Here is a 27,684-nt window from a genome sequence, read left to right on the forward strand (position 1 = left end):
GTATTGCAGGGTCAGGGCAGCCAGGCCAGAATTCTTATCTCCATGTTAACAGGGGAAGCCTGTGCTTCCAGCCTTCCCATCTGGAAGACCACTTAGCAGATTAAATGCATGGGAAAATGCTGTGGAAACAAGCACCTTTCTGCCTTGGTGTCACACTTCTGGATTAATGAGACAAGTAAGACAGTGGGCTTACTTACCTGTACCCAAATACAGCTATCCACTGCTTTCAGAACCTGCACATTGTTCACAGGGTGGATTTCAACCAGCAAAGTCAGGCACTTCGATCCTACAGAGAAAAGGAGGAATTCAGGCATAAAGACTGGGACAGCACACGTTCTCTTTTCTTAAGCAACCATGAAGAATGCCCAAAGTATCAACTTACAACAACAGTGAATAACAGTTAACAGAACAATCCTACTATCATCATCATCATCATGTCATCATGTCTCTTTAAAGATTTATTTATTTCATTTATATGAGTACACTGTAGCTGTCAGACACACCAGAAGAGGGCATCTGATCCCATTAAAGATGGTTGTGAGCCACCATGTGGTTCCTGGGACTTGAACTCAGGACCTCTGGAACAGTCAGTGCTAAGAGCCACCACTGAGCCATCTCTCCAGCTCATCATCATGTCTCTTGAGGTGACATTATACTGCAATTCTATCCCCTAGTTCCTTTCTTCAGGGATATGTGGTAGGCCCAGGGAATCTACAAGAGTGATCAGCCTAGCAAAGACCTGCCTTCCACATTTGTATACAGCTGAGAGAAGCTGCATTTGAACCAAAGAATACCCAAGTTCAAAGGGATACCTTTGAGTGCCCTAGGAACAGCAGCAGGCACTGGGAAAGGAAGCACCGTACCTAAAATACAAGTGGTTTTTGAAACAGCGTGCTACTGCTGTGCACCCCTGTCTGTAACACAGGAGAGTGCCTGACACGCTGACCTCCAATGGGTGCCCTTTCCCCTAGACAGCATCGTTCACCAACAGGTGCAGCTGGATTTTTGAAAGCTTGTGTTTCCTATGATAGCAGCTATTTCTTAATTTTTCTGAGGTTCACTTTGACATTTCCTAAACTCAAGATTGGGGCCATAGGCATCTAAGTCAGTGTGGTAGGACAAGTGGGAGGCCTTAGTTTTCATTACCAAAAAGTGGGGGGGAAATCAAGCCAGATAAAGAAACCACAATGCCGCAGAAGTCAATGTACCTGGAGTGTAAGCATTTTTAGCATGGCTTCACAGACTAGATTGCTTTGTTCATTGTCTCTCCAACTCTGCAGCGCAGTGGCAATTGTGTGTGTGTGTGTGTGTGTGTGTGTGTGTGTGTGTGTCTGTGTCTGTGTCTGTGTGTCTGTGTGTAGCAGCACTCTCAGCAGCTGGCTTAGGTCCTCAGGGTTATCCTTGTGCAAATGTCACGAAAGTAATTAGGGGTAAGGCCATGGCCAGGGGCTGGAGGGGATTTACCATAGATGTTTAAATTTAGGTCAGAGTTCCCCCGCTCCCAAGAGTGCACTCCAGCTTTTACGACTCTGCTGTAGTGTGGTTCTCTCTCAAGTATTTTGGGTATTAATGTACAATTTGAGGATTATACAGCATTCTGGAATCAATACCAGTTTTCAGTCCTTGAAAAAGTAACCTGACACTCAGGTCCAGGAAAGAGGTACTGAGCATGAGCCAGTTTCTGGAGTATGGTCCAACAAATTACAAGTCCTGGATTAGTTCTATACAAATGTCTTTAAGGATTTCTTGTGGGGAAACTCTTGACCCGAGCAGCAGCCAGATGGGAGATTGTGGGGATTCCCTGCACTCCAGAATCATAGTCTCCCTGATTAGTCCAGCTTCAAGCTGTCCTGGAGCTTTCCCCCAGGAGATTGGGAGTCTGTCAAGGTCCTGGTTCTCAAACCTGAAGGAGGAGCAAGCTGAGCTGCCAGCTCACACCTATGACCAAGGACAGAAACTCAGGTCTGTAGCGCTACAAGCTACTCAAGGGCTCAGCTGGCATCCTACCTCACTCCTCACCTCCACCCAGACCACCAGAGGCAAGGCTGGGGAGCCAGGAACTCCCCAATAGCCAGGTCCTTGCAGGCCAGAGAGCACAGCTGCTTCTACTGCAGCCCTGGAGGGCCAGGCTGGGTGTGAGACCTGTAGCCACAGCCCTTCCTGTGGCGTAAGCTCTGATCTCTCGTCTCCCGAGCTCTGGAAGAATTACAGAGACTCTGTCTACTTGGATGTCTGGTTATAAACTGGAGATGAGGAGGCAGACAATCTACAAGGAGGATGCCCTGCAGACCCTGAGGGCACATCTGACTCCCTCATCCACACGTGGAGGATTGTGCTTTTCCTTCTCTTTTCTGAGAGGTCTTCGGCAGCCCAGGAGTCTTAGTTACGGTTTTACTGTTGTGAACAGACACCATAACCAAGGAAACTCTTATAAAACCAAATTTAATTGGGGCTGCCTTACAGGTTCAGAGGTTAGCATCAAGGCAAGAACATGGCAGCATTTGGGCATGCATGGTGCAGGAGAAGCTAGGAGTTTTATAACTTTATATGAAGGCTGCTAGTAGAAGACTGGCTTCCAGGCAGCAAGGGTGAGGGTCTTAAGCCCACACCCACAGTGACACACTTATTCCAACAAGGCCACACCTCCTAATAGTGCCACCCCCTGGGCCAAGCATATACAAACCACCACACCAGGATTTGATCACCATAGTTCATGATGGGCTCAAATTGTTTAATCCCTCTGCCTGCATGTCAGAAATGCCCAGCTAAAGGGGTTTTGTTTTATTTGAGAGGGTATGGTTTGGTTATACCCTGGAATCTGGAGTGAGTCTCCTGCCTCAGCTTCTAGAGTGCTGGGCTACTCACCCAGTGTTGTGAGAATTTGGGGGTGGGGAGGGGCAGTCTGTGTGTGTGTGTGTGTGTGTTTCCTCTTTTAACATTAGTGTCTCTAATTTTTTTGTTTGGGATTTTTTTTTCATTTTAAACAAAAAGTTTATTTAAGTAACAAGACACTTGACTTGAAGGGAAAACTCTCTAGGAGTGTTTTATTCAAGAGGAATTCATCCCTTCTTAAAGACAGATTGTCCTGAATGTAACATCTACATACAAAGAAAGTTATAAAATTGTGCTTAGTTTTACAATGATAAATGAAAAACATTTAAGTTCTCTAATTGAACAAGGTATGCAAGGATTTTATGCTGTTGGTTTATGCTTTTTTGTTGTTGTTGTTAAAACAATGAGAGCAAAATAACTTACTGGAATAACAGATAAGAACTGAATGAGTGTGCTACTAATGGGGAAAGGTGGGTATTTTCACAGAACCAGTTTGTTCCTTCAGCCCATTTCTGTCTGATGTCAACCAAAACAGAACACTGGATGTTTAGTTTAAAAAAGAGACAGAAAAAAACAAAAGCAATATGTGTGTGCACATATTCTTGTGCACATACACCTGTTACTTTATGAACAATAAAGAAATGGGGACAGAGAAATAAAAAGAAGAGAGAAAATTATTCTGTAGTAGTCAGGATGCGGCAGGACAAATGGTGGCTTTCTAATTGAGAATGTACTCTTGGTCTATAACAAAATTCTAGAGGAAAGTAGCGGGTTCCCTTTTCAGTAGACACCTTCTGTCTGTTTCTGGAACACACCTATCTTATCTTCATCCTCCATTTCTGACTGTGCAGGTGTGTCTGTTTCATTGACTGATTATCCATCAAACTTGTATCTGATCAGCATCATTGACGAACCGTCATTCACAATAGGTTTTCAAGAGTTTACTAAGTGTTGGCTGCCTCTTAGTCTTAAACTGCACCTCCGGAACCATCCTGCCCCACTACCTTCAAGTGATTGTGATCATTGTTCTCAGTCTTGTGTCCTTTCTGAGTCTTTCCTTGAGCCAGAAGTCTCAACTTCCTCTTCACAAAAGAGGCCCCAGGTCCACACGGAAGGAGCACACAGGCAGCACCAGGGGTGGCAGAAGAAGGAAGCATTTGGGGATTTTTTTCCCCTCCTTTGTGGCAGTTTCAAGCATCACCTCACCCAGATCTCAACCTGTTTGTTTTTGTTGGTGGTGGTGATGGTGATGATGGTGGTGATGGTGGTGATGGTGGTGGTGGTGGTGGTTAGAGAACTGTTGTGTACTCACTTCTGTCAGTGGCAGATTGATAAAATTATTAGTAGAAACTAAGAAAAAACAAAGCCTTAAGGGATTTGGGGAGATGAGTCAGTGGGACAGTGTTTGCTATGCAAGCATAAAGAGCTGAGTTCAGATTCGCAACATCACATGTCAGGCACAGCAGTGTTTACTTGAGACTCCAGAGTGGAGACAAGCAGATCCATATAGCTTATGGGCCAGCTAGTCTGGCCAATTCTATGAGCTCTGGGTTTAGTGAGAACTCCTGTCTCACAGAGAAGAAAACAGAGACTTACAGAGGAAGGCAGATGATGTTAAACTGCCCTCCACACTCCACACTTGTATACACATATTCTTACATGTACACACTCTTTCTGAACACACAGATCACTTGAAAAGGCAGGACAGTGGTGAGCTATTATGTTGAATCACAAGTGTAAACTACAGAATGAAAAGCCAAATGTTTGATGAGTACCACAGTTTATGACAGAAAAAAAGAAGGAGAAAAAGAAAGAAAGAAAGAAAGAAAGAAAGAAAGAAAGAAAGAAAGAAAGAAAGAAAGAAAAAGCCAAGGGACAAGACAGCACATTGATTCTCAAGGCTGCCTTCCCATTGACTGGACAGAAGCAATGATGAGTGTTCTAGTTTCATTCTGTTGCTGTGGCAAACATCATAACTAAATGTGATTTAAGGAAGGAAAGATGACTTTGTTTGTTTGGCCTACACACCAAAGTCATAGTCCATCATTGAAGGATGTCACAACAGGAACTCAAGCAAGACCTTGAAACAGAAACCACTGAAGAAGGCTGCTTGCTGACTCTTCATACGCTCATGCTTAGCTAGATTCTCATATAGTCCAGAACCACATCCCTAGGGAGTGGTGTAGCCCATGGTGGGATTGGCATTCCAGCACCAATTAACATTCAAAAGGATTCCCCCACAGACACATCCACAGCCCAATCTGACTTGGCCAATCCCTTAACTGAGATCTTTTCTCAGTTGACTCTAGACTATGTCATGCTGACAGTGAGGAACTGTAGGAATTTGCTTGGTGCCTAAAACATGGCTCCAGGAATAAGAGGGAAACTGGTGCCGAAGATAGTCAAGAAGAAAAATAGAAAAAAGATGTTATAAAATTAAGAACAAGAAGGGAAAGCAATTTCCTTACTAATATCCATTTTAAATATTATAAAACTAAATTACTACACTAGACAGTACAAACTGATGGCCAATTACCTCTTATAATATTTCAGACATTCTAACTGCATGAAAACCCTACAGTTTGTGGGAAGCCAGGGAAACTATTGAAAGAAAAATAAGGAATCACCCTGTATCTGGCTTTTACAACATGAATCCAACTGTCTCCAACTATCATTTAAATTCTTTTACTTTCAATAGCAGAAACCATCTTCCCCCACTAATCTCCAGGCCAGGCATTTGAGCAATATAACTACCATGATGGTGGGAGTCAACCTCTACCAACAGGCATGTCTCTTAATAACATGCCATGTCCTTCACAGTGGAGATCTTGAGCCAAACCACAGTTCCATGGAATAACTGTTTATCTGTCCCTAATTGTATGAAGGCTCTGGAGAGTCTCTATGACAGTGGGGTTCCAATACAAGAGGCCACCCCAGTTACCGCCCAAGAGAGATCTACTGTATGTGGTGTCAAATACAGCTCTACAAGAGAAGACACAGAATTTTCTAAACAAAATTCTAAAAAGGGCAGGTCATTTTCTAAACAAACATCAACCTTACTATGACCAAGGAGAGAAGTTGATGGTAAAAGCTGACTGTAAAGTATGTGGATCAAAGAATCTTTTACTTGAAATATATTATAGGTTGTCTTTTTTGCAATGGGGAAAGAAATCTTATTTTAAATGACAGAGTGTTAAATAACACTTTGCAGGAGACTTTTTCTTTTTAATAAAATGACTTAAATGGTAGCCATTTGTTGGCAGATGAAATCTTTCCAATGCATCTGTTCAAAGGACAAAACATCATGACATACTTTATAGTCTTTTCTGGTTGTATCATTTCTGAAATCTTTTTTTTTTCAGATAAATAGTGTTTTCAGACAGGGTTTTGTGTAGTTTTATGTAGTCAAGGATGACCATCAACTCCTGACCCTCCTCCATCTACCCCTTAAGTTCTGGGATAACAAGGGCTACATCACCAAGTCTAGTTATACTTCTGAAACCTTAACAGGATGAAACCTTCCCATGTGCTTACTGGTGATTCCCAAAGGCACTTCTCCAACCCCAGCCTCCTCTCTTCTTAGCTCTGACTCGTACTCAAATCCCTACCTTATGTTCCTGAATGTCTAATTCCCATCTCAAACTGAGCATGCACAAAACCAAATGCTTCTAACTCCTGTTAACAAGAACACTCACTCACACACACAGTCACACATACACATACACACTCACACACACACACACTCACACATACTCACACACACACACACATATACTGACACACATGGTCACATATAAACACACACATACACATAATCATTTGTTGGGAGCCAAGTCCTAGCAGAAAGCAGCTATCATCTTTACAACCATCTTAGGCCATATACCCTGACAAGAGACTTGTTTTTCAACAGCCTACAACAGCTGAGCACACTCTGATAAACATCTTGTTTATCCCACATAGCTTGTTTTGCTGTTTAGTGCCCCCAGCTGTAAGGTACATGTGGTAAAGTGTCTTCAGCAGCATTCCCCTGCTTGTACTTATATATACCCATGCTTTTCTTTCAATAAACGGGACTTGAACAGACTCTCTGTCTTGTCTCCATTCTTCAAGTCTCTTGCCCCTCCATCCCCACTCTCTCTTGCAGATCCCATTGACTGACCCATGGACCAGATCACTCACTCACACACAAATGCAAACACTCACACATACACACAAGTGCACACTCACAGGCACAAATACTTACACACATACATGCACCTGCAAACACTCACATACATAATCACATACAAACACATATACATATAAATATTCATATACATGCACACATATACTTGTCTTCACACATATACTCACACATAAAAATTCACACAGACACACATTCACATTCACATACAAAAACTCACACAGGAACACACACACACACACACACACACACACACACACTCATATACCAAACCACTCAGTCACAAACACATGCGCACACAGGAGCATACACACACACACAGAGGCTGAGTCACTTTTGACTTGTTCTTTTTCTCAGATGCTTATCAAATTCAGAAGCTACTCTTGACAAATCTGTTTTCTAAGTATGTCCAGATGCAACCTTAACCTGGAGAATTCCCTTTTCTGTAGAGTAAAGGCCAGGTCCTCAAGCTGCACTCTTGCTATTGAGATGATCATTCTCTTCCTCATCTTCCTTCTCCTCTGACTTCTAATTCCTCCTCTCCACCTCAACCCACTGTCCTCATCACTCTTAACACAGTGAATCTATGGAGTCTAGCCCTTGAGCTAGAGGTTTCTCTGACAGAAATGTAACCTCCCTTTCCTTCTTTCAGGTTTAAACCATGCCCCAGCAGTGTTTCCATGACTCAAATACACTAATAACACTCAATTCTTTTAAACAGATACTGCTTCCAGTGAAACTCAAACTAAGGCCAGAAGTTAACCTCAGGGGACAGGTCCAATTCAGCTGGGAGATGTTTGCCTGAGGGAGTAGGGAGAGGGCCAAAGGCCAGAAGCAGACTAGACAGGAACTAGCACATTAGTGGCCTCCTTATATCTTAGGCTCCTGTGTGTGTGTGTGTGTGTGTGTGTGTGTGTGTGTGTGTGTGTGTGTTTCACTGTGTATCTCAGGCTAACCTGAAATTCTCTTTGTAGCCAAGTCTCTTGCCTCTGTAAGATGTGGGAAGATGTGTGTCCTCAGAAGCCCAAGACAGCCTTGTGACACTCAAGTGGAAAATGTATTTACAAAGGGTTTTCTTATCACATGCGACCACAGAATACATCCAAGTAAGAACTATGTTAACAAAAGAAGGAATCTAAGTGCCAAATAAACAGAGCCAAGGGAAAGCACCTGGGAACACAGCAGTAAAGGGCTGGAATCAGACCCTCTGGACCAGAGTTGCCTCCAGCCCACACAGATGGTTATCATTGCTGAAATGGAGTCTAAAAGACTAGCTAAGCTGACTTTTATAATTAGATTTTTACGTAAGAGTCCAGAGGCCTCAACAAATTGCAAAGCTGGAGCCAGTAGAATCAACTGCCCTTTACAGCAACAAAAATCTAAAACTAAGTAGTGGCTCATCCTTTTATGTCTCCTACAGGTCAAGACCCTGTACTTATCGCTACTCCTTATAGCTGTGTTCAGCCTGGGGATGGCCAAGTAGGCTAAGCTGGCTGGCCAGTGAGACCCAGGTATGTCCTATATCCTTCTCCATAGCACTAAGATCACAAGTATGTACTGTCATACCTGCCTGGTTTTATGTTGGTTTATAGATTAAATTCAAATTCCCATGCTCACACAGCAAATACTTCACGGGTTGAGCTATGCCCCAAGCCTGGCACTTCATGTTTCTTACACTGAATCTACGTATTTCTATGGCCTCTGGTCACTGAATACTTGTAGTTGAAGCCTGGTGCTAGGCTGAAAGTGCCATGAAGACAACCACCTCATGTCTTTACAGACCTTGTATTAGGGTTAGGGTTAGGGTAAGGGTTAGGGTTAGGGTTAGGGTTAGGTTTCTGCCACCATGCAGAGTGCCTGACTACAGCAGGAGCCAACACTGTTGCATTATGGAGCAGATGAGAGACATAAAATACCTTTTGAAATTTAAAAAGTAAAAGGTTTCATTCCACATGGCTAATAAACTATAAAGTAGGTTTTGGCAAATGACAAATGTGTACTTTATTTTGTAGTTTTGAAATATCCACAAGGCATTAGAGATAAGTAAATATTTCGCCAGATAATTTTTAAGTAGTTCCCCTACTTTGACATTAGCTTCTGGCCACAGAAGTCAAATGTATTTTCAGTAGTCACTTACTCATCAGGTGCTAATTAACATCTCATTATTACTACATTTACCATTATGTTATTTTTCATGCTTTGCTGCATACTTGAGAAACAAAATTTAAAATGTTTGTGTTTAAATAGATACTGCCTTTTTATTCGAAAATAAAGGCATTTCTACAGAAGCTTGAGACTTGGCTCCGTCCAACAGATCTTTATCTATCAATAGGTACACAAGAAGGATAATTCCGTTACCTGTCTGAAGCTCATTCCTTACTCCTTCTTTTGTGTACTGAATGAAGCTTGCAGCTAATGGAAAAGAAAACAGCTATTAGCAATTGACCCTCATGGCAGCTTGTTCAAGTTTTTCATCTTATATCTGGAATAAATGAGAGTTTAAGCATCTTCAGGGTAACACTGTGAGTGAAGGCAACGCAGTGTTTCCTATTGGCATGTCCCACAGATTCTCCATTTCAACATGAATTTTATGGGAAATTGTTGTTAGAAGTTGTTAGAATCAAATATTGCAAAATCCAAAATACTTAAACTTAAAAAGATGTAGTCTTTAACATACAGTGATGAGATCTCAACTCACCAAGCAGTGTTCTCTCGCTGTTGACAGAGCAACTGACAGCTTGCATGTCCTTCTCAAAGGTATACAGATGCTATTAAAACAGCCAAAAGGGGGGCAGGTTACAGGAAACAAGAACTGCATGAAGACATGTTCCTGTTAAACTTTATACAAATATTGCTTAGTAAACCATTTCCTAAAGAGACCTCAGCCTATGAGGATATTCTGGATTATTTCTCCAGGAAAATATTTTATACCGTATTTGGAGCTAAAACTTAGCTATGAGACAGGCAACAGCATAATGAAGGACATGAACTTTGAAGCCAGGTAGACCCATGGTCCAACCCTGACTGTTGTTTTCCAATCGTGTGACTTTGAACAAATTATTCAACTTCTTAATTCCATCATAATGAACCCAGGACTATAATATGTGTCTCCTGTTACTCGGAGGTCTGAGAACTGCTAGAGTGTTACGGCCAAAGTCAGTGAAGTGTTTCATGGGGTTATCATGGAGATCAGGAGAGACAATACACTTAGTACAGTGTGTGCTGTCATAATGAGCACTCAAATGTTAGCATGACAAGTACTGAGATGAGAAAGGCTTTAATCAGATGGCACACTTGACTGTGACACTATTGGTTGTGTCACAAGTGTATCTCATATTTAGAGATATAGCTAAGAAATCTATCTTTATGTAATCTTTTCTTTTTTATGCATGTTTGAAATGTCCAAAACATCAAGAGAAGCTGGTCATGGTGTGCACAGCAGTAACCCAACTTTAGAGGCCAAGGCAGAAGGATTAAAAGTTAGAGGCTATCCTGGGCTATATAGTGGGTCCTTGTCTCAAACAACAGAAAGAAAAAAGTCAAAAGATTCCATCTCGTCGATGCTAAGGACAGTGGAAACAGTCGTAGATGGGAGATAGAACATGTAGATTAAGGACTGGGGTCGTGCTGTGGCTGGGTCACATTATCACCACAGGGAACAGCTACTAAAGGGGGACTTTGAGTTACAATGAAGGCACTAAATATGGAGCTAGAGAGATGGCCCAGCCTTATGAGTTACTCTCAACAAGGATCCAAGTTCCATTCCTCACACCCACATCAGGAAACTCATAACTGCATGTAAGAACAGCCCAGGAGCATCCGACACCTCCTTGTGCATTCATGAGCACATGCCCTGACTCCACACACACACAATTAATCATAGAATCTTTTTGTTTTATTTCCTTTTGGTTTTTTGTACTTTTTTATTGGATATTTTATTTATTTATATTTCAGATGTTATCCCCTTTCCCCAATCCCTCCTAAAAACCCCCATCCCATCCCCCTTCCTTTTACTTCTATGGGGTGTGGCCCCACCCATCCACCCACTCCCTCCCTGTCCTGGAATTCTCCCACACTGTAGGTTTTTTTTAAAGAAGTGACTAAACTACTGCAGAAGTTTTGCTTTTTAAAAACTCTTTCTCTGAGTGATTCTCATTTATAAGCAAGAAGAATCATAGATTATACACTATGTTTTTAATATTTTATACTTTTAACTATAAAATAATGCATGAGTAATCCTGATGGTCCAAAGATGCAAATGCTGTTAAATTTAATATCAAACCTTCCAAACCTCAGGCAATGTCAACTCTTTTCTAAGAAGCAAGTTTGCAACATGCACAGTAGCTGTCCAGGTTTTCTAAAGTTACCTCAATATATATTATACCTTTCGTTTCATAGTTTTCTAACATGAATGAAGTATCCTAACAAATGCTATTCTTCATGCAGCAAAACGTTTTGGAGATCCTTCTGTGCCTGCATACATTTACAGGTGTGTGTGTGTGTAGATTTAATGCAGGCACATGTGCCTATGCCAGTACATGTGAGGCACAGGGGTCAAGGTCAAGTGTCTTCTCTACCATGCTCCACCATTGGGCTAGACCATCAGCCCCATGGGTCCCTGGACCCCACCTGCCACATTCCCAGTACTAGGGCTGCAGACGCACACCACTACACTGTTTTCCACATGTGTGCTGAGGATTTGATCTTGGGTCAACACAGTTGTCCAGCAAGCACTTTAAGGTATATTAACTTTCTAATATAGTCCAATTTATAGACTTTTTAATCCCTCAGCAGTTGTATTTATTCCCAAATAACTTATTAGTGGGCATTAATTTACATCCTACTTTTAGGTATTAAAATGATCTACTTCAGACACACACACACACATTTCCAGTGTTGGTGCTCAAACCCAGGGCCTTGTACATGCTGGCCAAGTATTCTACTACTGAGATACATTCCTAAACCTCAAATACATCTTTGCAAGAATCACTGCATCATAAGGAGTACAAGTATGCAATTCTTCAATTGTAAACATCAATAATTATTCATCAAACTAGTTTATGTAAAAAAAAATTCAATTACATAGTGACTCATGAAACTGGACAATTGAAGGCAAGTCTGGGCTTTAGTCATGGTTTAATCTAGAATTGGAAATACCCATTCTTTTAATTTTATGGTTTTAATATGTTTTCAGCTTCCACATATCAAAACTTCAAGTTCTAGTCCTCAAAGTCATGGAGGTTCCAACATCATATTCCATATTATGAACAAAAGCAGAGGAGAGGAATGTTTGTCTCAGATTCCCAGAAAATTCCATTAGATGCTTGTATCCCATGTATTATCCTCTCCCTACATCCCTAGGGTAGACTAGCAGGAATGGAAGTGGAGAAAAGAGATGAGAGAGGAGTAGGGAGAAAAGGGTTAGAACTTGCCTACATATGGATAAACAACATACTGCTTCCTGTTTGGCCATATTAGGAGAGTCATTCATTTAAACCTACAGAGAGCAAAACCAAGAAGATAAAGACTCACTTCTCTCTCCATTCCTCCCACTCCGTAAAGCTAGAATCCTTGAAGGTTGTGCATAAAATGAAACTAAGAAGACTGGAAAGTTGAGTAAAGAAGACACAGGCCAGATGTATGGTTCTATCATAAGCACAAAGCCGTGGGTTTTATCTACAGCACTCCAGGGGATGAGGGAGATGCAGACTCTCTGAGGACTCCAAGAGACATAAAGCAGAGATGACCTTTCTGAATAAAATATTCTAGACTTGAAACTAAAGAAGAGAACATAACAGAAATGACCCCGGGAATAGACAGAAGTACATACCCCATCCCCCAAGTCAAAGAAACAAGAAATCCAGAAAGACAGACAATGACTGTTAGCTACTGTCTAGCCAAACAGTCTGTAAAAAATGCAGCCCACTTCTCTCTTTACCTACAAAGGCTGAGTGGGGAGACTAGGGTGCTACCTCATCCAGATACCCCAGGCACTGTTCACTCCTGCCCAAACAGAATCAAAAAAGACCAAGTAGAAATCAAGGCTTTCATCCCACCTGGAAGGAATTTACCTCCTCTCAAAACACAGACAGCTGTATAGGAACCATGGACACTCACTCAACCTTGCCCAGCACTGAGGAGACCCATCTCTTCCTTAGTAGACCACCATCTGAGGGCAGTGAATGGGAAGCCAGGCCCTCTGCTATAATTTTTTCTAACACCTACCTACCAGCCCCTGAGTCCTCACCTGAGGTTAGTGGAAACCTACTGGGAAGCTGCAAACTGCATCTTCCCCAGGACTAACAGGGCGCCCTCTCATCAAAGGAAGGCAAGTGGAAGCCTTGAGCTCTTCCACCTCAGCAGGAGTGAGGTGGTGCCCTTTATTCCTCAATGAGTTCTGTATCAGAGGAAACACTAAAAGAGAAACTAAATGACACCAAGAGCCTCTTGGGAGATACTCAAATGGTGAGTCATGCGGGAACCAGGAAAACTTGAGTTCAAGTGAGAGAAAAACAGGCTTTACACTAGAGTGGCAAATACAAGATGATGTGGCAAAGATTTCAAAGCAGCTGTGTTTTCTCTCTCTCTCTCTCTCTCTCTCTCTCTCTCTCTCTCTCTCTCTCTCTCTCTCTTTCTCTCTCTCTCTCTCTCTTTCTCTCTCTCTCTCTCTCTCTCTCTCTCCAAACTTCAATAATGTCTTAGTGTTTTACTGCTGTGAATAGACACCATGACCAAGGCAAGTCTTATAAAGGACAACATTTAATTGGGGCTGGCTTACAGGTTCAGAAGTTCATTCCATTATCATAAAGGCAGGAACATGTCAGCATCCAGGCAGGCATGGTGCTGGTGGAGCTTCATCTGAAGCCTGCTAGCAGAACATTCCCTTCTAGGAAGGTCTTAAAGCCCACAACCACAGTGACACACCTACTCCAACAAGGCCACACCTTCTAATAGTGCCACTCCTTGGGATGAGCATATACAAACCATCACAAATAACTTTAAAATGTAATTAAATGAAAAAATAATAGAAAATTTAAGAAGAAAATATATAAAGAAAAATGCATAGAAATGTTGCACCTAATAATTGCAATAATCAACTATTTAAATCTCAAATGATAGCAACATGATTAAAAAGAAATCTGTAAGCTTGGAAGAAACTTGGAATCTATGAACAACACAAAGTAAATAATCTGGGGTCGAGAAAAAGGAGCTGAAGCTCAGAGTCCGGCTTTCTCAAAGACCTGCGTTAACTACTCTGATGTAATTAGAGTCCAAAGAAGAGAAGAGTGGAAGTTAAAGACACAGCGGCTGCTTAGTGAATTGCCCCAAATCAAGCAAAAGATTTATGAAGCTGAATGAAAACCCAAACAAATCCTTAGGGGCATCCTCAAGTAAATCTGCAGAAAATAAGCAAAGGAGAAATAAGAAAACTTTTTTTTCAAAAGTGTTTGGGGAAAATGATACCTTGAGTATGGTAGGAAATGTTAAAAGACAGGTTTCCCATGAGAAGCTATGAAGGAGGTAAGGAGGGAGGGAGGGAGGGAGGGAGGGAGGGAGGGAGGGAGGGAGGGAGGGAGGGAGGGAGGGAAGGAAGAAGGGAGAAAGGAAAGAAGACAGTTTTTTCAAGACGTAAAAGACAAGACCTGCCATCCTGAATTCTAGACTCAGTAAAATCATCCTTTAAAATGAATAAACAAAAGAAATGTGCAAGAAAAGAAAATGGAGAAAATGTGTGACCTGCACACCAAGTGTGAAACACTGGGACTAAAACAAAGTCTTAAAAGACCAAGAAAATGATTTAAAAAAAAATAAAAAAGGAAGCAGGACAGGACATCAGGGAGGAAGAGGAAACAATGGAAAGAGGAACGACATGGGTAGGACTTAAAGGATTTCCTTACTCATGTTCCTAAACTACATTTGACAACAAAGGCAGACATATGTCACCAAATGCCAAGACACTAAGGCTGCCGCTCAGTGGTACAGCAACTCCCTACCATTAACCCATGGCTAGACATTCAATTTCAAGGTTCACAAGAAAATAAAAGGTCCAAACTAAAACAAAAGTCTTTTTTAAATGAGAAGGGCTGGCTAGAGAGATGGTGCAGCAGTTAAAAGTGCTTACTGCTCTTATGGAGGTCACAGGTTCAGTTCCCAGCACATACGTGGTGGCTCATAACTCCAGTTCCAGGGGATCCAATGGCCTCTTCTGGCCTCCATGGGCTTCTGCATGCGCATAAGCTCACACAAGGACACACACATATATTTTTTCAAAGAAAGAGAAAATGGTGGAGACAACTGTAAATTTAGAAAAGTCAATGACTTTAAAAAGCAAGGGTTCTGAGTTCCCCTGGAACTCGTCAGTGGTCACCAGCAGATCTCGGGAACAACAGCAGAGTTTGTACTTGACAGCAATGGTAATGACAGAATCTCGTCACACTCCACACCTTCCACCAATGTCACCGTCCTGGTTCTACTGACACATACAGTTACACAAGGTGTAGCAACGAGAGACAACTGGGCTAAGGATACATGGGACTAGACAGTTTTGCCCATTTAAAACATTTAAACCAGAAACACTTCAGAAGGCGAGGAGTCATTATATCTGTGCAGCCTCTATTTCATCCTGGAGCTCTTATCACTAAAATAAAGCATTATCTTTCTCTTGGTGGCACAGTTACAAAGCAAAAATACAGAACTTGAAAGAAAATATAAACTCCAGCTGACCTGAGATGCAAATCCATTTCCTCAACAAAACCAATGAGCCAGGGGGAAACCGTGTGGCTTGTAAGGTTTTCTGAATATGTGGAAAAGATGGAAGAGGAAGGGTGCTTAGCAACCTCTGTGGTCTGACTATGTCTCCAAGTTCATAGGCTGGAGACAGAATTCCCATACAGTCGTGCCTGAGAAAAGGCCCAGTAATGGGTAGTTAGGCCACAGGGCTCTGCCCTCTTTGTAGGCTATTGATGTTTTCACAACACTGGGCTAGTTCCTGGGAGAGTGTCTATCATAAAAGTGAGCCTGGACTCCTTCTGTTCTCCTGTTCTCCCCCTTCTCCTGTGGGACATTTAATGACAGAAAGAGAAAGGCCCTTACCAAATGTGGCATCCTTGACCTTGAACTTTCCAACATCCTGAACTGTACTGTCTGGAACTAATATCAGTTTTGTTGGGTTCATGAAAGGGATTTATTACAACAAAACTGATTAAATTCTCTACTAATTTATGTCTTAACCAATTGATTTCCTGAGTAATGTCCATGTTTTAAAATCCCAAAAAGCTATAGTGAAGAAACAAATAGAATACAAACAAACAAACAAACAAACAAACCATTCCTCACCCCTTGCTTACAGCCCCAGGAAGATGAACCTATCCACAAAAGGCAGCTGCTGCCCATCACCACCCCAGCCAGACTGAAATTTCATTTAATGCTGCTCCTGAACCACCTTTTCAAAATTCAGACCAGATGTAAGCCAAGAAAAGGACTGTACTAGTACCCAAAGCTTTATTTGCTCTTTCCACAAACCGTATCTTGACAGGACTGGCCCTGGTCATCCAAGTGACTCTGGATCCTCACAAGGAGAACACTGACTTGTATGGTTGTTGAATCAGAATATGAATAGATAAGTGAATGAACAGCTGTGGGCAGAATGGGATGATGGGAAAAGAGAGCTAACCATATTGGAAGCCAAAAGAGGAGGGTGACCTGTGAGAAACTTAAAATGGATACAGGAAGTTTTTAAACTGCAGGGCCACTAGGATCCCCTGCTCACACATGCCTGCCACCCTCCTGTCCACGCTGGCCAGGAACTAATAATAGTAGTTTATTAAGGGAAGCAGGCATATCTCCAAACCTGAATTGTTGCTGAAAAGGAGCAAGAACAATGATGTGAAGGTTAGTCAGAGTCAGAACTCACCACCCGGGGCGTTATTAAATTGATCTAGGAGCACACATGGGTCTTGGGGAAGTCAGTGGACTTCCCACTCTTATTTTTCCCCATAACATTGTAAGATTAGTGTCAGCCAACTTTAAATTTCAACAGACTGAGACTGTATGTGTCATGTGGTTCAGTGGTTATTGTCTTCATTTTTTTAAAGAAAAAAAATTTTTAAAAAGCTAAAAAATAGGAGAAGGAAAGAAATGAAAGGATATATAAAAGGAAAATAAAATTGAGGTTTATATTTAAAAGACAGTGCAGGCAGAAAAAAAAAAGAGTCAACTGAGAAATCTACAATTACCTTATTCTGTTTGGTTTGGCAGTCATATAATCCAAAGACAGCATTTCCCTTATTATCCTAAAAATTAAGCAGATATTTATTAATGTTCTTGTTTAGGAAATTAAACCTGCAATAACTCTGTCCACATTATTTTAGCAATAGGCACTCACAGGAAGCTTGCTGTACACATCTAGAGAAGGACCAGACCTAACTCAGCTAGTCACTGGAGCCTGGAGAGGGAAACAGGTCATCCCTGAACAACTTGGGGAATCTGAAGACTGCTTAGAAGGCCTGGCCATGAGCCTGCAGCCGTGTCCTTGAAAGAATAAATGTGGCATATTCTATAAGCAAAACCGAATCTTTAAATGAGTCAATCCTAAATACAGCTTAAGTTTGTTCATTTGTTTTTTGAGATAGGAAAAGTCCTGGCTGTCCTGGGCTCACTCTGTAGACCAGGCTGGCCTCGAACTCACAGAGATAAGATTGCCTCTGTTTCAAGTGTTGGGATTAAAGGTGTGCACCTCCATGCCCAGCAGCTTAAGAACTTTTTTAATCATCAGAGAAACAAAAAATGGTGACACAAATGTATAGAACTTGTTTCTGAAACTACTAGGAAAATGAAATTTTCCTTAGGACATTCAACACCTGAAGACATTAAATACCCAGAGTGTTAGCGATGGTTATATTTATACCTGAATGTGTGAAACAACCATAGTAAGCATTTTCTGAAGAACAAAAATTTAACATATTAATTAGGTTTAAGTATCTTGGCTTTTTTTTTAAAAAAATAGACAATGAAATTATCCATCTATTCAAATTTTTGAATTTCAGGTATGCAGTTTTATCTTACTTTAAAAGATAAAATATTTCATAAGATAGACTATTAGCACTCTTCAGCAAAACCAAGGTTAAAGGTTAAGTACCAACTAGTGTTTGTGGTCCTCAATAAAGGAGCATATAGATTCTATAAAAAGTTAGTCTTAGCACTGGGGAAGTAGAGGCAGGCAGATTTTTTGTGAATTTGAGACCAGCCTGATCTACATGGTGAATTCTAGTCAAGCCACAGGTACATAATCTCAAAAAAAAAATCTGTAAATTTCTGTAAGAGGTTAATATAAACGTTTAAAACAAACTATATGTTCTATATACATACTGTAATAAGAAGACAACATGGACTTACCTTATAGGTATAAATAATGTTTCCATTCCTTTCAATGTTTAGTACATGTAAGCTCCCATAGGTTGTTTCTAAAACACCTGGAATATATAAGGGCAGGTTAATATTCAGAAAATGGTTTTAGCATATTTAATAAATACAGTATTCATGAAAGAAACCAAGCACAAAACTCCATGTTGATGCTTCTGTTACAAGCAGGCAGACTTCTTTAATCTATCATATTAGAGGTCAAAACGTTCATGTCTGAGGTGCCGGGAAGGTGGCAGACTCAATACATTCATAAGCTTGTGGAGATACTCACTGGGCTAGACACCCCTGCGCTCTAGGATATATACTTTGCTATACATTGTATGTCAATAATTTTAATTGTATAGTAGCTTTGCTTTATGCATTCTGAGGCTATATCATGAATGGCATACCAACTTAGAATTATTACAGTTTCCTGCTAGGTTCACCCCGGCCAGGTACTCAGCTGAATTCCAGGTATTTAAGTAGTAAATTAAACAGTAAGATTTTAAACACAGAGCTTTAAAGTAGGAGATGGCTCCATTGGTAAAGTACTGGCCACGCGAACATTCAGACCCGCATTCAGATCCCCAGCACCCCTGTAAAAAGCCAGACATGGGAACACACGTGTAACCCTCATGGAGGAGCCTATTTACAAGGATCCTCTAACTTGCTGGCAAGCCAGTATAGCCAGTCAGTGAGGTTCAGTGAGAGACCATGTGGAGGACCCCAGAAATGCAGATGATGCTGGGTGTCTTCCTCCTTTGTGTCCCGTCTTCTCACCTCTCTTGGCTCTCCCCTCATCTCTCTTTTATTTCTTACTATTTCCCAGAATCCTCTCTCTTCCTGCCAGTGTCTCACCTCCTATTTCCTGCCTCAGCTCACTGACCACCAGCCTTTTTTTGACGGGTGATGTTTATAAGAGATTCTCTCTACAGTTCACAGTGGTTCTGAATCCCCCAAATGCCTACCAAGAACAGACCAAGCTATATCTAAACAATGAAATACACTGTGACCATGAGAAAGAGCTAACCATAGCAATACACAAAAGTAACTGAGCCAATTCAGCATGGTGGTACATGCGCTTAATCCCAGCACTCAGGATGCAGGTCTCTGTGGGTTCAAGACCAGCCAGGCTAACATAGCAAGCTCTAACACAACCAGGACTGCATAGAAAGAGTGTTTCTATCAATCAACCAATCAATCAATCAATCAATCATTCAGTCAATCAATATATACCTATAACCGCTAAAAACCAACTGCTTTGTTTGATTGATATGTTTCTGAAACTTCTGTCTCTGAAGCTAAATGAGCAAGTGCCTCAGAACACAGAGGGCTGAGTGGCGCTAACCTGCTCCCTCCTGCTCTGAGTGCTGGCTCTGTGGACTTCACTCTAGGAAAACTGACTGAACTGTGTGTCCCTATGACTTGTGTACTTCCCAGTCCAAAAAAAAAATCATCTTTTAGAGCAGGACATGAAGACCCTTCACACAAAACACTTAACTTAAAAATCAACTGCCTGTCTTCACCTACAATTCTTAGAGCAGTTGTGAATCAACAGTTAAAGGATTTAAATAAACACTGGTGTGTAGCACATCAGTGATTACTATTAATTAGGAAGTAACTGATTTTTTTCAGTTTCTTCAAAAACTGTCCACAACTAAATTATTTAAGCTTAGTTGCTCATGCACACCTAGAGTATTCTAACATTAAAATAGTATGATACTGACTATGGGAAATTCAAATGTTTAGATGAAACATGAACGACAGCCTACAACAGCAAACTTTGAATCTCTAATTCAAAAGGAAAAAAAGCAAAATAAACTCAAGTATAGTGGGAGAACTGACACCAGAGCTGGCGCTGCAGTGGGAACCTCCAGAGGAAGCACAGGTTTCAGGGAGGCTTGGCCATCATCTGGAGGTCTGTCTTCCTGTCTGTCTCAAGATGGCTGTGTAAAGGTTCTGTGGTAAGGCTGCAGATGTGGTTTTTATACACAGTTATATACTCCTATTGAGCTGTCAGAATCTCTTCACACTGATTTTTAAATATATGAATAATCATTTGATCTCATGGCAGAACAAGACTCTGTCAACTGACTAGCTCTTTACAACGTGTTCTCATTCCCATCTCATGCACACTTTGGCTCAGGTAGTATAGGCCCATTGTACATAAAGAACACCTGAGGACAGTGAGGTAAAGACCCTGGGCCAATACCACAAAGCAAACAAATAGTGCAGACTCATCTCAAACCCAGAAAAGGACAAAGAGAACAGAGAGGTAGTGCCCTGCATTGGGCATGATGGGAAGATGGACAATTAACCCTTTCAGGGGATTCTGTAGCCACTGAAGAGATGTTCAGCAAGCTCACGTCCATCCTACAATGACACAATGCTTCTAGAATGCAGTGTGTCAATATTTTGAGAAATATTTGATTTTTTTCAAGAGTATAAAAATGCTGGGACAGACTTTCACAAAAACATACTTTAAAAGGTTTTATCAGCTAAGATAAGAACCCTTTCAGGGGATTCTGTAGCCGCTGAAGAGATGTTCAGCAAGCTCACGTCCATCCTACAATGACACAATGCTTCTAGAATGCAGTGTGTCAATATTTTGAGAAATATTTGATTTTTTTCAAGAGTATAAAAATGCTGGGACAGACTTTCACAAAAACATACTTTAAAAGGTTTTATCAGCTAAGATAAGAAATTCCTTTACAAGAAGTCTTGATAAAAAAAATCTTGGAAGAACATTTATTTTGAGATCACTAAAAATTCTTCATCAAATACAGACTACATCTTGTACATGTGTAGTGTGTACATACGTAAATACATACATATGTATAATATATACATACTACATATCATGGATGCCGAGCTCTGTCTGTACTAGAAGCATGAGATGAGCTATTTAAGGAAGTGTAAGGAATCCTGATGCTCCATACCCGAATCAAAATATTCTGTAATGTATATGTACGTATATGTATATATAATATATGTATATATATATATATTACATTTTATTTATTTGCTTAGTGTGTGACAGAGAGCAGGAAGAGACATAGAGAGGGGAGTGAGGAGGAGAGGGAAAGACACCTGTGGCAGTCAGAGGGTGCCTTGTAGGAGCTGGCTTTCTCCTTACACCATGTGGGATTCAGGTCATCAGGTTTGGGAGACCATCTCACCAGCTCAAGCTGTTCTGACTTTCAAGAGCCTAGTGTGGGGACCACTCTCGTGTGTGTGTCAAGTTCCCTAGACATTTCTCACTGCATACCATTGATTAGCTACCATAGCTAGAACTTAGATCAAAATGTGGTGCAACCACAGCAGACTGAGTTGAAAGAAATAAAAAATGTCTTTGTGGATCTGTTAGGAGTGCTAACTCTAGTCAGACGCCTGGCTTCCATTTCAAGGGCATGTGGAATGGTGTATTTAGCAATACTGGAAATGTAGACTGATGTCTCACTCAATCTCCCTGGCTCCCCCTCTCTGGATTAGCTGCTCATGAGTCAATGCGCCCTTCTCTAAGGATATTCAGTAATGGCTCTGTCTATTTACTCATTCTGACTCTTTCCCTAGTAGTGCATCTTTGGAAAGTCCAGAGGAGGAAGTTTAGCAATCTCAAATGAGGAAACTCGGTTTAATTTTTACAGTTCAGTATACTCTGAATTCAGAATATTACATTCTGATAAGGAAGTTACTTGCATAAGTAAACCTGCTACAGAAAGTATGAAACACAAGAAGCATTGTGATCTGAGGTAAGGTGAAATAGAAGCTGGCTTCCCAGATAATGCTGTTCACTTCAATCCATTCTTTGCTAAAGCAGAGTGGTTATACATTACAGGAAGATGTTTGCCAAATGTACAAACTTTAGTTTAAACTGCTAGGTGAAAAAAATTGAAATAGTTTTGTTTTCCTAATGGCAGTACTTGGAGAGGTGTTAACATAAGGTCTTACAAAAAAAATGTGAGCCAGCTCCCAGCACACAGATCAAAAGGTGGCTAAATGGGATTGCTTTTAGTCTGTACCCAATCCACCAGTCCCTCAGGCTCAGTATGGCCCCATTATATCATCCTGAGATCAGGACTTCTGAGACTAACACATTTCACACTCTGAACTAAATGAGAAGGAGCAAGCATGGGCTGATTCAATAAAAAGAGAACTGAGAGTTAGAAAAGGAGACTGGGGACTCAGAGGAAAAGTTAACAGGAAGGACAGTGGCAATAGAATAGTGAAACAGAAAACAGTGTGACTAAGCCACCCTCCCATCCCCCACCCTCCATCCCCAGACCAGTCTGCAGGACAGCATACATAAAGAAACAAAGAAAGCTCACTTTCAAATGAGTTGCATGGCAAACTACATCATTCCGCATACAAAGAGTTAAAGACTTAAAATCAATCCTGTGAGTCACAAATTCAAGCCTAATCAAACCAGGGGATAGCACAGGAAAGATAATTCATGTTCTTTCTAGAATTACATAGTTGGTCCCTGACAACATTTCAACTTATACTGTTTTTAAGAAGTGCCAAAGCAACATAAGACATTTAATAAAGGTGCTGGCTGGAATGGCAAACCCAGGGATCTCCTAAATGTTACCCCTCCCCCTCCCCCACCCCCAGCCTCCCCTCCACCCCCCACCCCCCCACCACCCCCCACCCCCGTCTACCCAGAGAAAAGCTAAGTAAATCTAGGTTACCTGTGAAGCACTGTTTCCCAAGAAATGCTTAGCTCTATGGGATTACACCTGGAAACTAGAGATGGCCCTGAAGTCTGAGAAGGGGGGTGGGATTGGAGCTCCAGAACTCAACCTGATTGCAAGTAGTTCCATGCTGAGTCAAACCTGACAGGCCTTTTATACCCTACTGTAGTGCCTCACTGGATGCAGGCACTTGAAGGAAACCAAGCTGGGGGACAATACCTGAAGGAGCCAACCATGCTCATAACACCTAGGGAAGGTTCTTCTTCAAAAGGACAGTTTACACTGTGAAACACTGTACACAGAGTAATGATTTCTGTGTAGCCAGTGAACCTGAATAACTCAATACTGAGAAGAGATTAAAGTAAAAAGAGAGCATATGTTTTCCACTTGAAATTCAGATACAGATGGGTTTAAAGCTATCAATAAAATGAAAAGAATGTTAAAATATCCAGATACCTCTGAGATACCGAGAAGAATCATAGGTGCATGCACACAAGCCCTCACGGATCCTGTTAGTGTTCAGTTTGTAGCTGGTTTATGGTATATGGTTTCCTTTTTAAATCACTATTTAGAGAAGTTAAAGTATTTATGTTACTGTTTTGATTTTTGTGAATATTTTCTCATTTTGTTTCAGGAGAAAATATATTGCCAAAGTTAACACAGCACCAAGAGTAGGCACAATAATCAAATCTAGCCTCCTACCACCCAAGCCCTTGTTGACTACATTTCTATTCGACAGCTAGCAAAGTTCCTTGGCTACAGTAGCCAAGCTCGTGGGCAATTTTAGCAAGAAAGTCATGTTTCAACAGAATTACTTAGTATCACTACAGCATTTTCAATTTGCTGATATAAAAATATTAACAGGGTCAGGGAGATACTCAGCAGGCAAAGGCACCTGACAAACTGAGTCTGAACCCCAGATGGCGGAAAAAGAGAACCACACTCTGAAAGTTGTCCTCTGATCTCTACACGCACACTGTGACACTTGTGCACACACACACACACACATGACTCATGAACAGACACACATGCAATCACTTTCACTCATTCACATATATGCACATCAATAAATGGATGTAACTTGGGAGGAGATTAAGACCAGATTTAAAGTATGTAGAAAGCAGACATATATAGTGTTACTCTTATTTATGTCTTAAAGCTGAGACTTCAAAAATTAGTTAGCAGAAGCATGTTTAGTAATGGACACACTACAGATAAAGTAGAAGCTCAGTTTTTCCTTCAAAGGCTGAGGGGCGAGCACGCACTCATGGTCTTACACAGGTGCATGTGCCCGTGTAGGTCAGATGTTGACTTCAGGTATCCTCCTCAGTCATTAATGTAGCTTTCAGGAACTCAGCTAGACTGGCTGCCAGCAAGCCCCAGGATCCTGATGTCTCCTTACCAGCACTGGAAATGCAAGCGTGTGTGTACCACCCCCATCCCCCACCATTTTGGGAATGCTAGTGTTCAGGCATGGGCACTACTGTGTGTGCTGTAAACACTTCATCAACTAAGCCATCTCCCCAGCCCTTGGTTTTGTTTATTTTAAGCTATGCCCCCCACTGGTGATTATCAAAGATAATAATACTGTGGGAATTTACCACAATGCTCTGAGAAACAGCAAAATTATATATATATATATATACATATGCCAGTAGTTCTGTTCTAGTAAGTTGACATAAGGGGTATCTACTTTTACTGAAGCACCAATACACAGGTTTATAATTTCTCACAGGTGAGTGAAAGATTCAAGGAAGGCAAATCCAACTGAGGCACACACAGCTTTTCAACCACAGCCCACACACTGAAACATAAGACTGTGGTGTTTTTATATTTTACCCAGCTTCTTATGTGCGGCCACCTGCCATTTAGCACGATACCGTGGGAACTGGAAAAGGACTATCTCTGTGGTAGGAAACAGACTTGTAGTTGCCTATAATATCCCAAAAGTTAAACCTTCAAACACTTTAACAAAGCAAGTAAAGCAGAAGTTGCAGAAGCGCTCATAAAGTTATGAAGTTGCTTATTTGTACTTAATCGTCAATATGCAAAGACCAGGAATCATGCAGACATAACTTCCACAAGAGTTTAGAGAAAAGAATTATGGATATGTGATGCCCCACATACATGTGATGGCCCACCCCACCCCCCCAAATCCACTGGCAATCTAAGATGCTAAAGGAAAGCCGAAGATAGAAAGAGGCAAACACATGGGCACATAGAGCTCTTATGCACAAGGTGAGACCCAGAGGCGCCATTATCCTGGAGTCAATTTATGTCCTGAAGATGCTTCTATATGTGCTGCTTTAAAAGCAGAAAGGGAAGGAAGGAAGGAAGGAAGGAAGGAAGGGAGGGAGGGGGAGGGGAGGGGAGGGGAGGGGAGGGGAGGGGAGGGGAGGGGAGGGGAGGGGAGGGGAGGGGAGGGGAGGAGAGGAGAGGAGAGGAGAGGAGAGGAGAGGAGAGGAGAGGAGAGGAGAGGAGAGGAGAGGAGAGGAGAGGAGAGGAGAGGAGAGGAGAGGAGAGGAGAGGAGAGGAGAGGAAAAAACTTAAATCTTAAATTACAGACACCCTTCTTTTAAATGGATCAATTCTGGGAACACACAAAAGTCATTTTTCCACTCCCTCGCCACAAGAGCCTCAAGCACTGGAAACAAATTCCCACTGACCTGGCAGGGCAGGAGGCTGAGCATCCCTGCCTCCTCACTGCTTGCTGCACAGGGGTGGGGTGAGGCAGGGTGGGGTGGGTTTAGTGGTGTGCTTGGTGGCTCTTGAGCAAGCTGTTGTGCCTTTAGAATCTGTGGACCCTTGGATCCCTACGTGCAGTTTGAAAGAGCTCCCTCCCCTCTCTACATCACATCTGAAAGAAAATGCCCTCCTAAGCCATCAGCGCCATTCAGATATACAGACTCTGTTCCACAGATATACAGAAAACGTCTTTAAAAAACGTGGTGTGTGTGTGTGTGTGTGTGTGTGTGTGTGTGTGTGTGTGTCTGTGTCTGTGTCTGTGTGTGTTAAACCACTGAACTCCCCTTCTTAAAAGCATATTGACGCTGAGAACGCTCAGCATTCTCGCTGGGACAAGCAATGTAATTGCTAAGATACTTAGTGGTCATTTTTTTGATCACCTAGATTCATGCTGGTCACCCTATACTTCAAGGTGCTCCTAATCCTAGCTGAGCCCCGGAGGCAAGCAAGAAGGAACCATCCGGCTGTACCCTACCTCCCCCTCCCTGTGGCGACACAGGTACCACTCGCCCTCCCGTCCCATCCTGGACAAGCGCCCAGCACCTGCGCCTTCTCCTTCGTCCACTGTCTCCGCTTGTGCGAGCAGACTCGGGAGTACGTCCGCCAGCACGTTGAAGTGGGTGACTAGCCGCAGAACCATGGCTCTCAAGCAGTGGCGGGGAGGACATTCAGGCACACCTCCCAGACTGCAGCCGCCTCTCCTTCCTCCCAGCCTCCCGTGGCTGCTTTCGGTTCAGGGTTCTGGGCGGTCCAGCCCCAAGGATCCCGAGCACCGCCCCTTCCAGGCCTGCACCAGGGTGCATTTCTCCTAGACCCGGGACAGGGCCTCTCCCTGCTGCTGGCAGGGAACCGTGAAAGGGCCCTGATGGGGTGACATAGCCAGCAGCTTCCAGACTGAACTAGAGAACAATGGTGAGATGCAGAGGCCAGACTTCTTCTTTAGCCCCAGGTCAGTCCACCAAGCAGCCACTTAGCTAGGGCCAGGTTACTTGAGGAGACTCTAGGCTACACAAAGGCAGCTGGCACATGGGCTCCGCTCCATATGGTGATGTTGTAGCTGTAGTGTTTAGGTGATAAACAGCAGCCAGGGGCAGGGAAACTACAAGACACTAAGGGAGGTTAGCTCAGCACAGTCTGGGTTCTCTTTTCCTTTCAGTCTGTGCACTCTGCCTTGAGGAAGTTGGGTTGTCCACAAGTAGTCTCTGAGGAGGTTTGTCTGTAGGTAGTTTCATTCTTCTCGGTTCAGTCCCAAGCCCATTAATTCCTAAGTCTGGTGTTTTCATTCTACGACGCTGGCTTATGCTGCTCGAGGAATGCACCATCAGTAAGCTTAGCCCTGTGAGATGCACCATCAGTAAGCTTGGCCCTGTGAGATGCTGTCCATCCTGTACAGCAACAGCAGGTAACTACTGTTCCTAAAACTGAAAGAGCCTTAGCCAACACAGTGTGTCATGATTATGATCATTGCACTTAGGAGACTGAGACAGGAGACTAGCTTGGAGGTCACGGTCAGCCTGGTCTGGAGAGTGAATCCTGGTCTCAAAAACAAACACTTATCCAGCTCTGTATCTCAAAGCAGAAGAATTAATAACTTACCAAACAAGAAAACACTGCCTAGTCTTTGCCCAACGCTGGTGCCCTTGCTATCTAGAACTTGAACTCCCAACTGATCTGGCTCCCAAGAACCCTTCTGGTTGTTTACACCTTCCTTCTGGTCAGTGGTTCTGAACCTTCCTAATGCTGCCATCGCTTGGTACACCTCATGTTTAATACACCTCCTGTTGTGGTGGCCCCCAACCAAAAATTTTTTTCACTGTTACTTCCTAACTG

At 42.2% G+C, this 27,684-nt stretch overlaps 1 protein-coding gene and 1 pseudogene across 9 annotated transcripts in view; both read right to left on the reverse strand.

Moving 5' to 3' along the window:
• The window catches only part of LOC117707057 (gamma-secretase-activating protein), a 94,160-nt gene extending 67,552 nt beyond the window's left edge, over positions 1 to 26,608 (reverse strand). For 3 of the 9 annotated variants that reach the window (XR_013109692.1, XM_076932133.1, XM_076932131.1), the window contains exons 1-6: positions 26,398 to 26,607; positions 18,410 to 18,486; positions 17,251 to 17,307; positions 9,714 to 9,783; positions 9,374 to 9,427; positions 198 to 286 (exon numbers count right to left, since the gene is read on the reverse strand). Coding sequence is in view for 6 of the 9 variants with exons in the window: in XM_076932133.1 (XP_076788248.1) it covers positions 198 to 286; positions 9,374 to 9,427; positions 9,714 to 9,783; positions 17,251 to 17,307; positions 18,410 to 18,486; positions 26,398 to 26,494 (444 nt within the window). In the remaining 3 variants the exon portion in view is untranslated. Of the gene's footprint in view, positions 1 to 197; positions 287 to 9,373; positions 9,428 to 9,713; positions 9,784 to 15,137; positions 15,683 to 17,250; positions 17,308 to 18,409; positions 18,487 to 26,397 lie in introns of those variants that run through there. The other 6 variants (XM_076932135.1, XM_034500383.2, XR_013109693.1 and 3 more) reach the window with 5 other exon arrangements.
• Positions 3,613 to 4,075, reverse strand: LOC117707893 (small ubiquitin-related modifier 2 pseudogene; annotated as a pseudogene).
• Positions 26,609 to 27,684: the final 1,076 nt, after the last annotated feature.

This window comes from Arvicanthis niloticus, chromosome 4 (assembly GCF_011762505.2).
Source record: "Arvicanthis niloticus isolate mArvNil1 chromosome 4, mArvNil1.pat.X, whole genome shotgun sequence".
Classification (NCBI taxonomy): Eukaryota; Metazoa; Chordata; class Mammalia; order Rodentia; family Muridae; genus Arvicanthis; species Arvicanthis niloticus.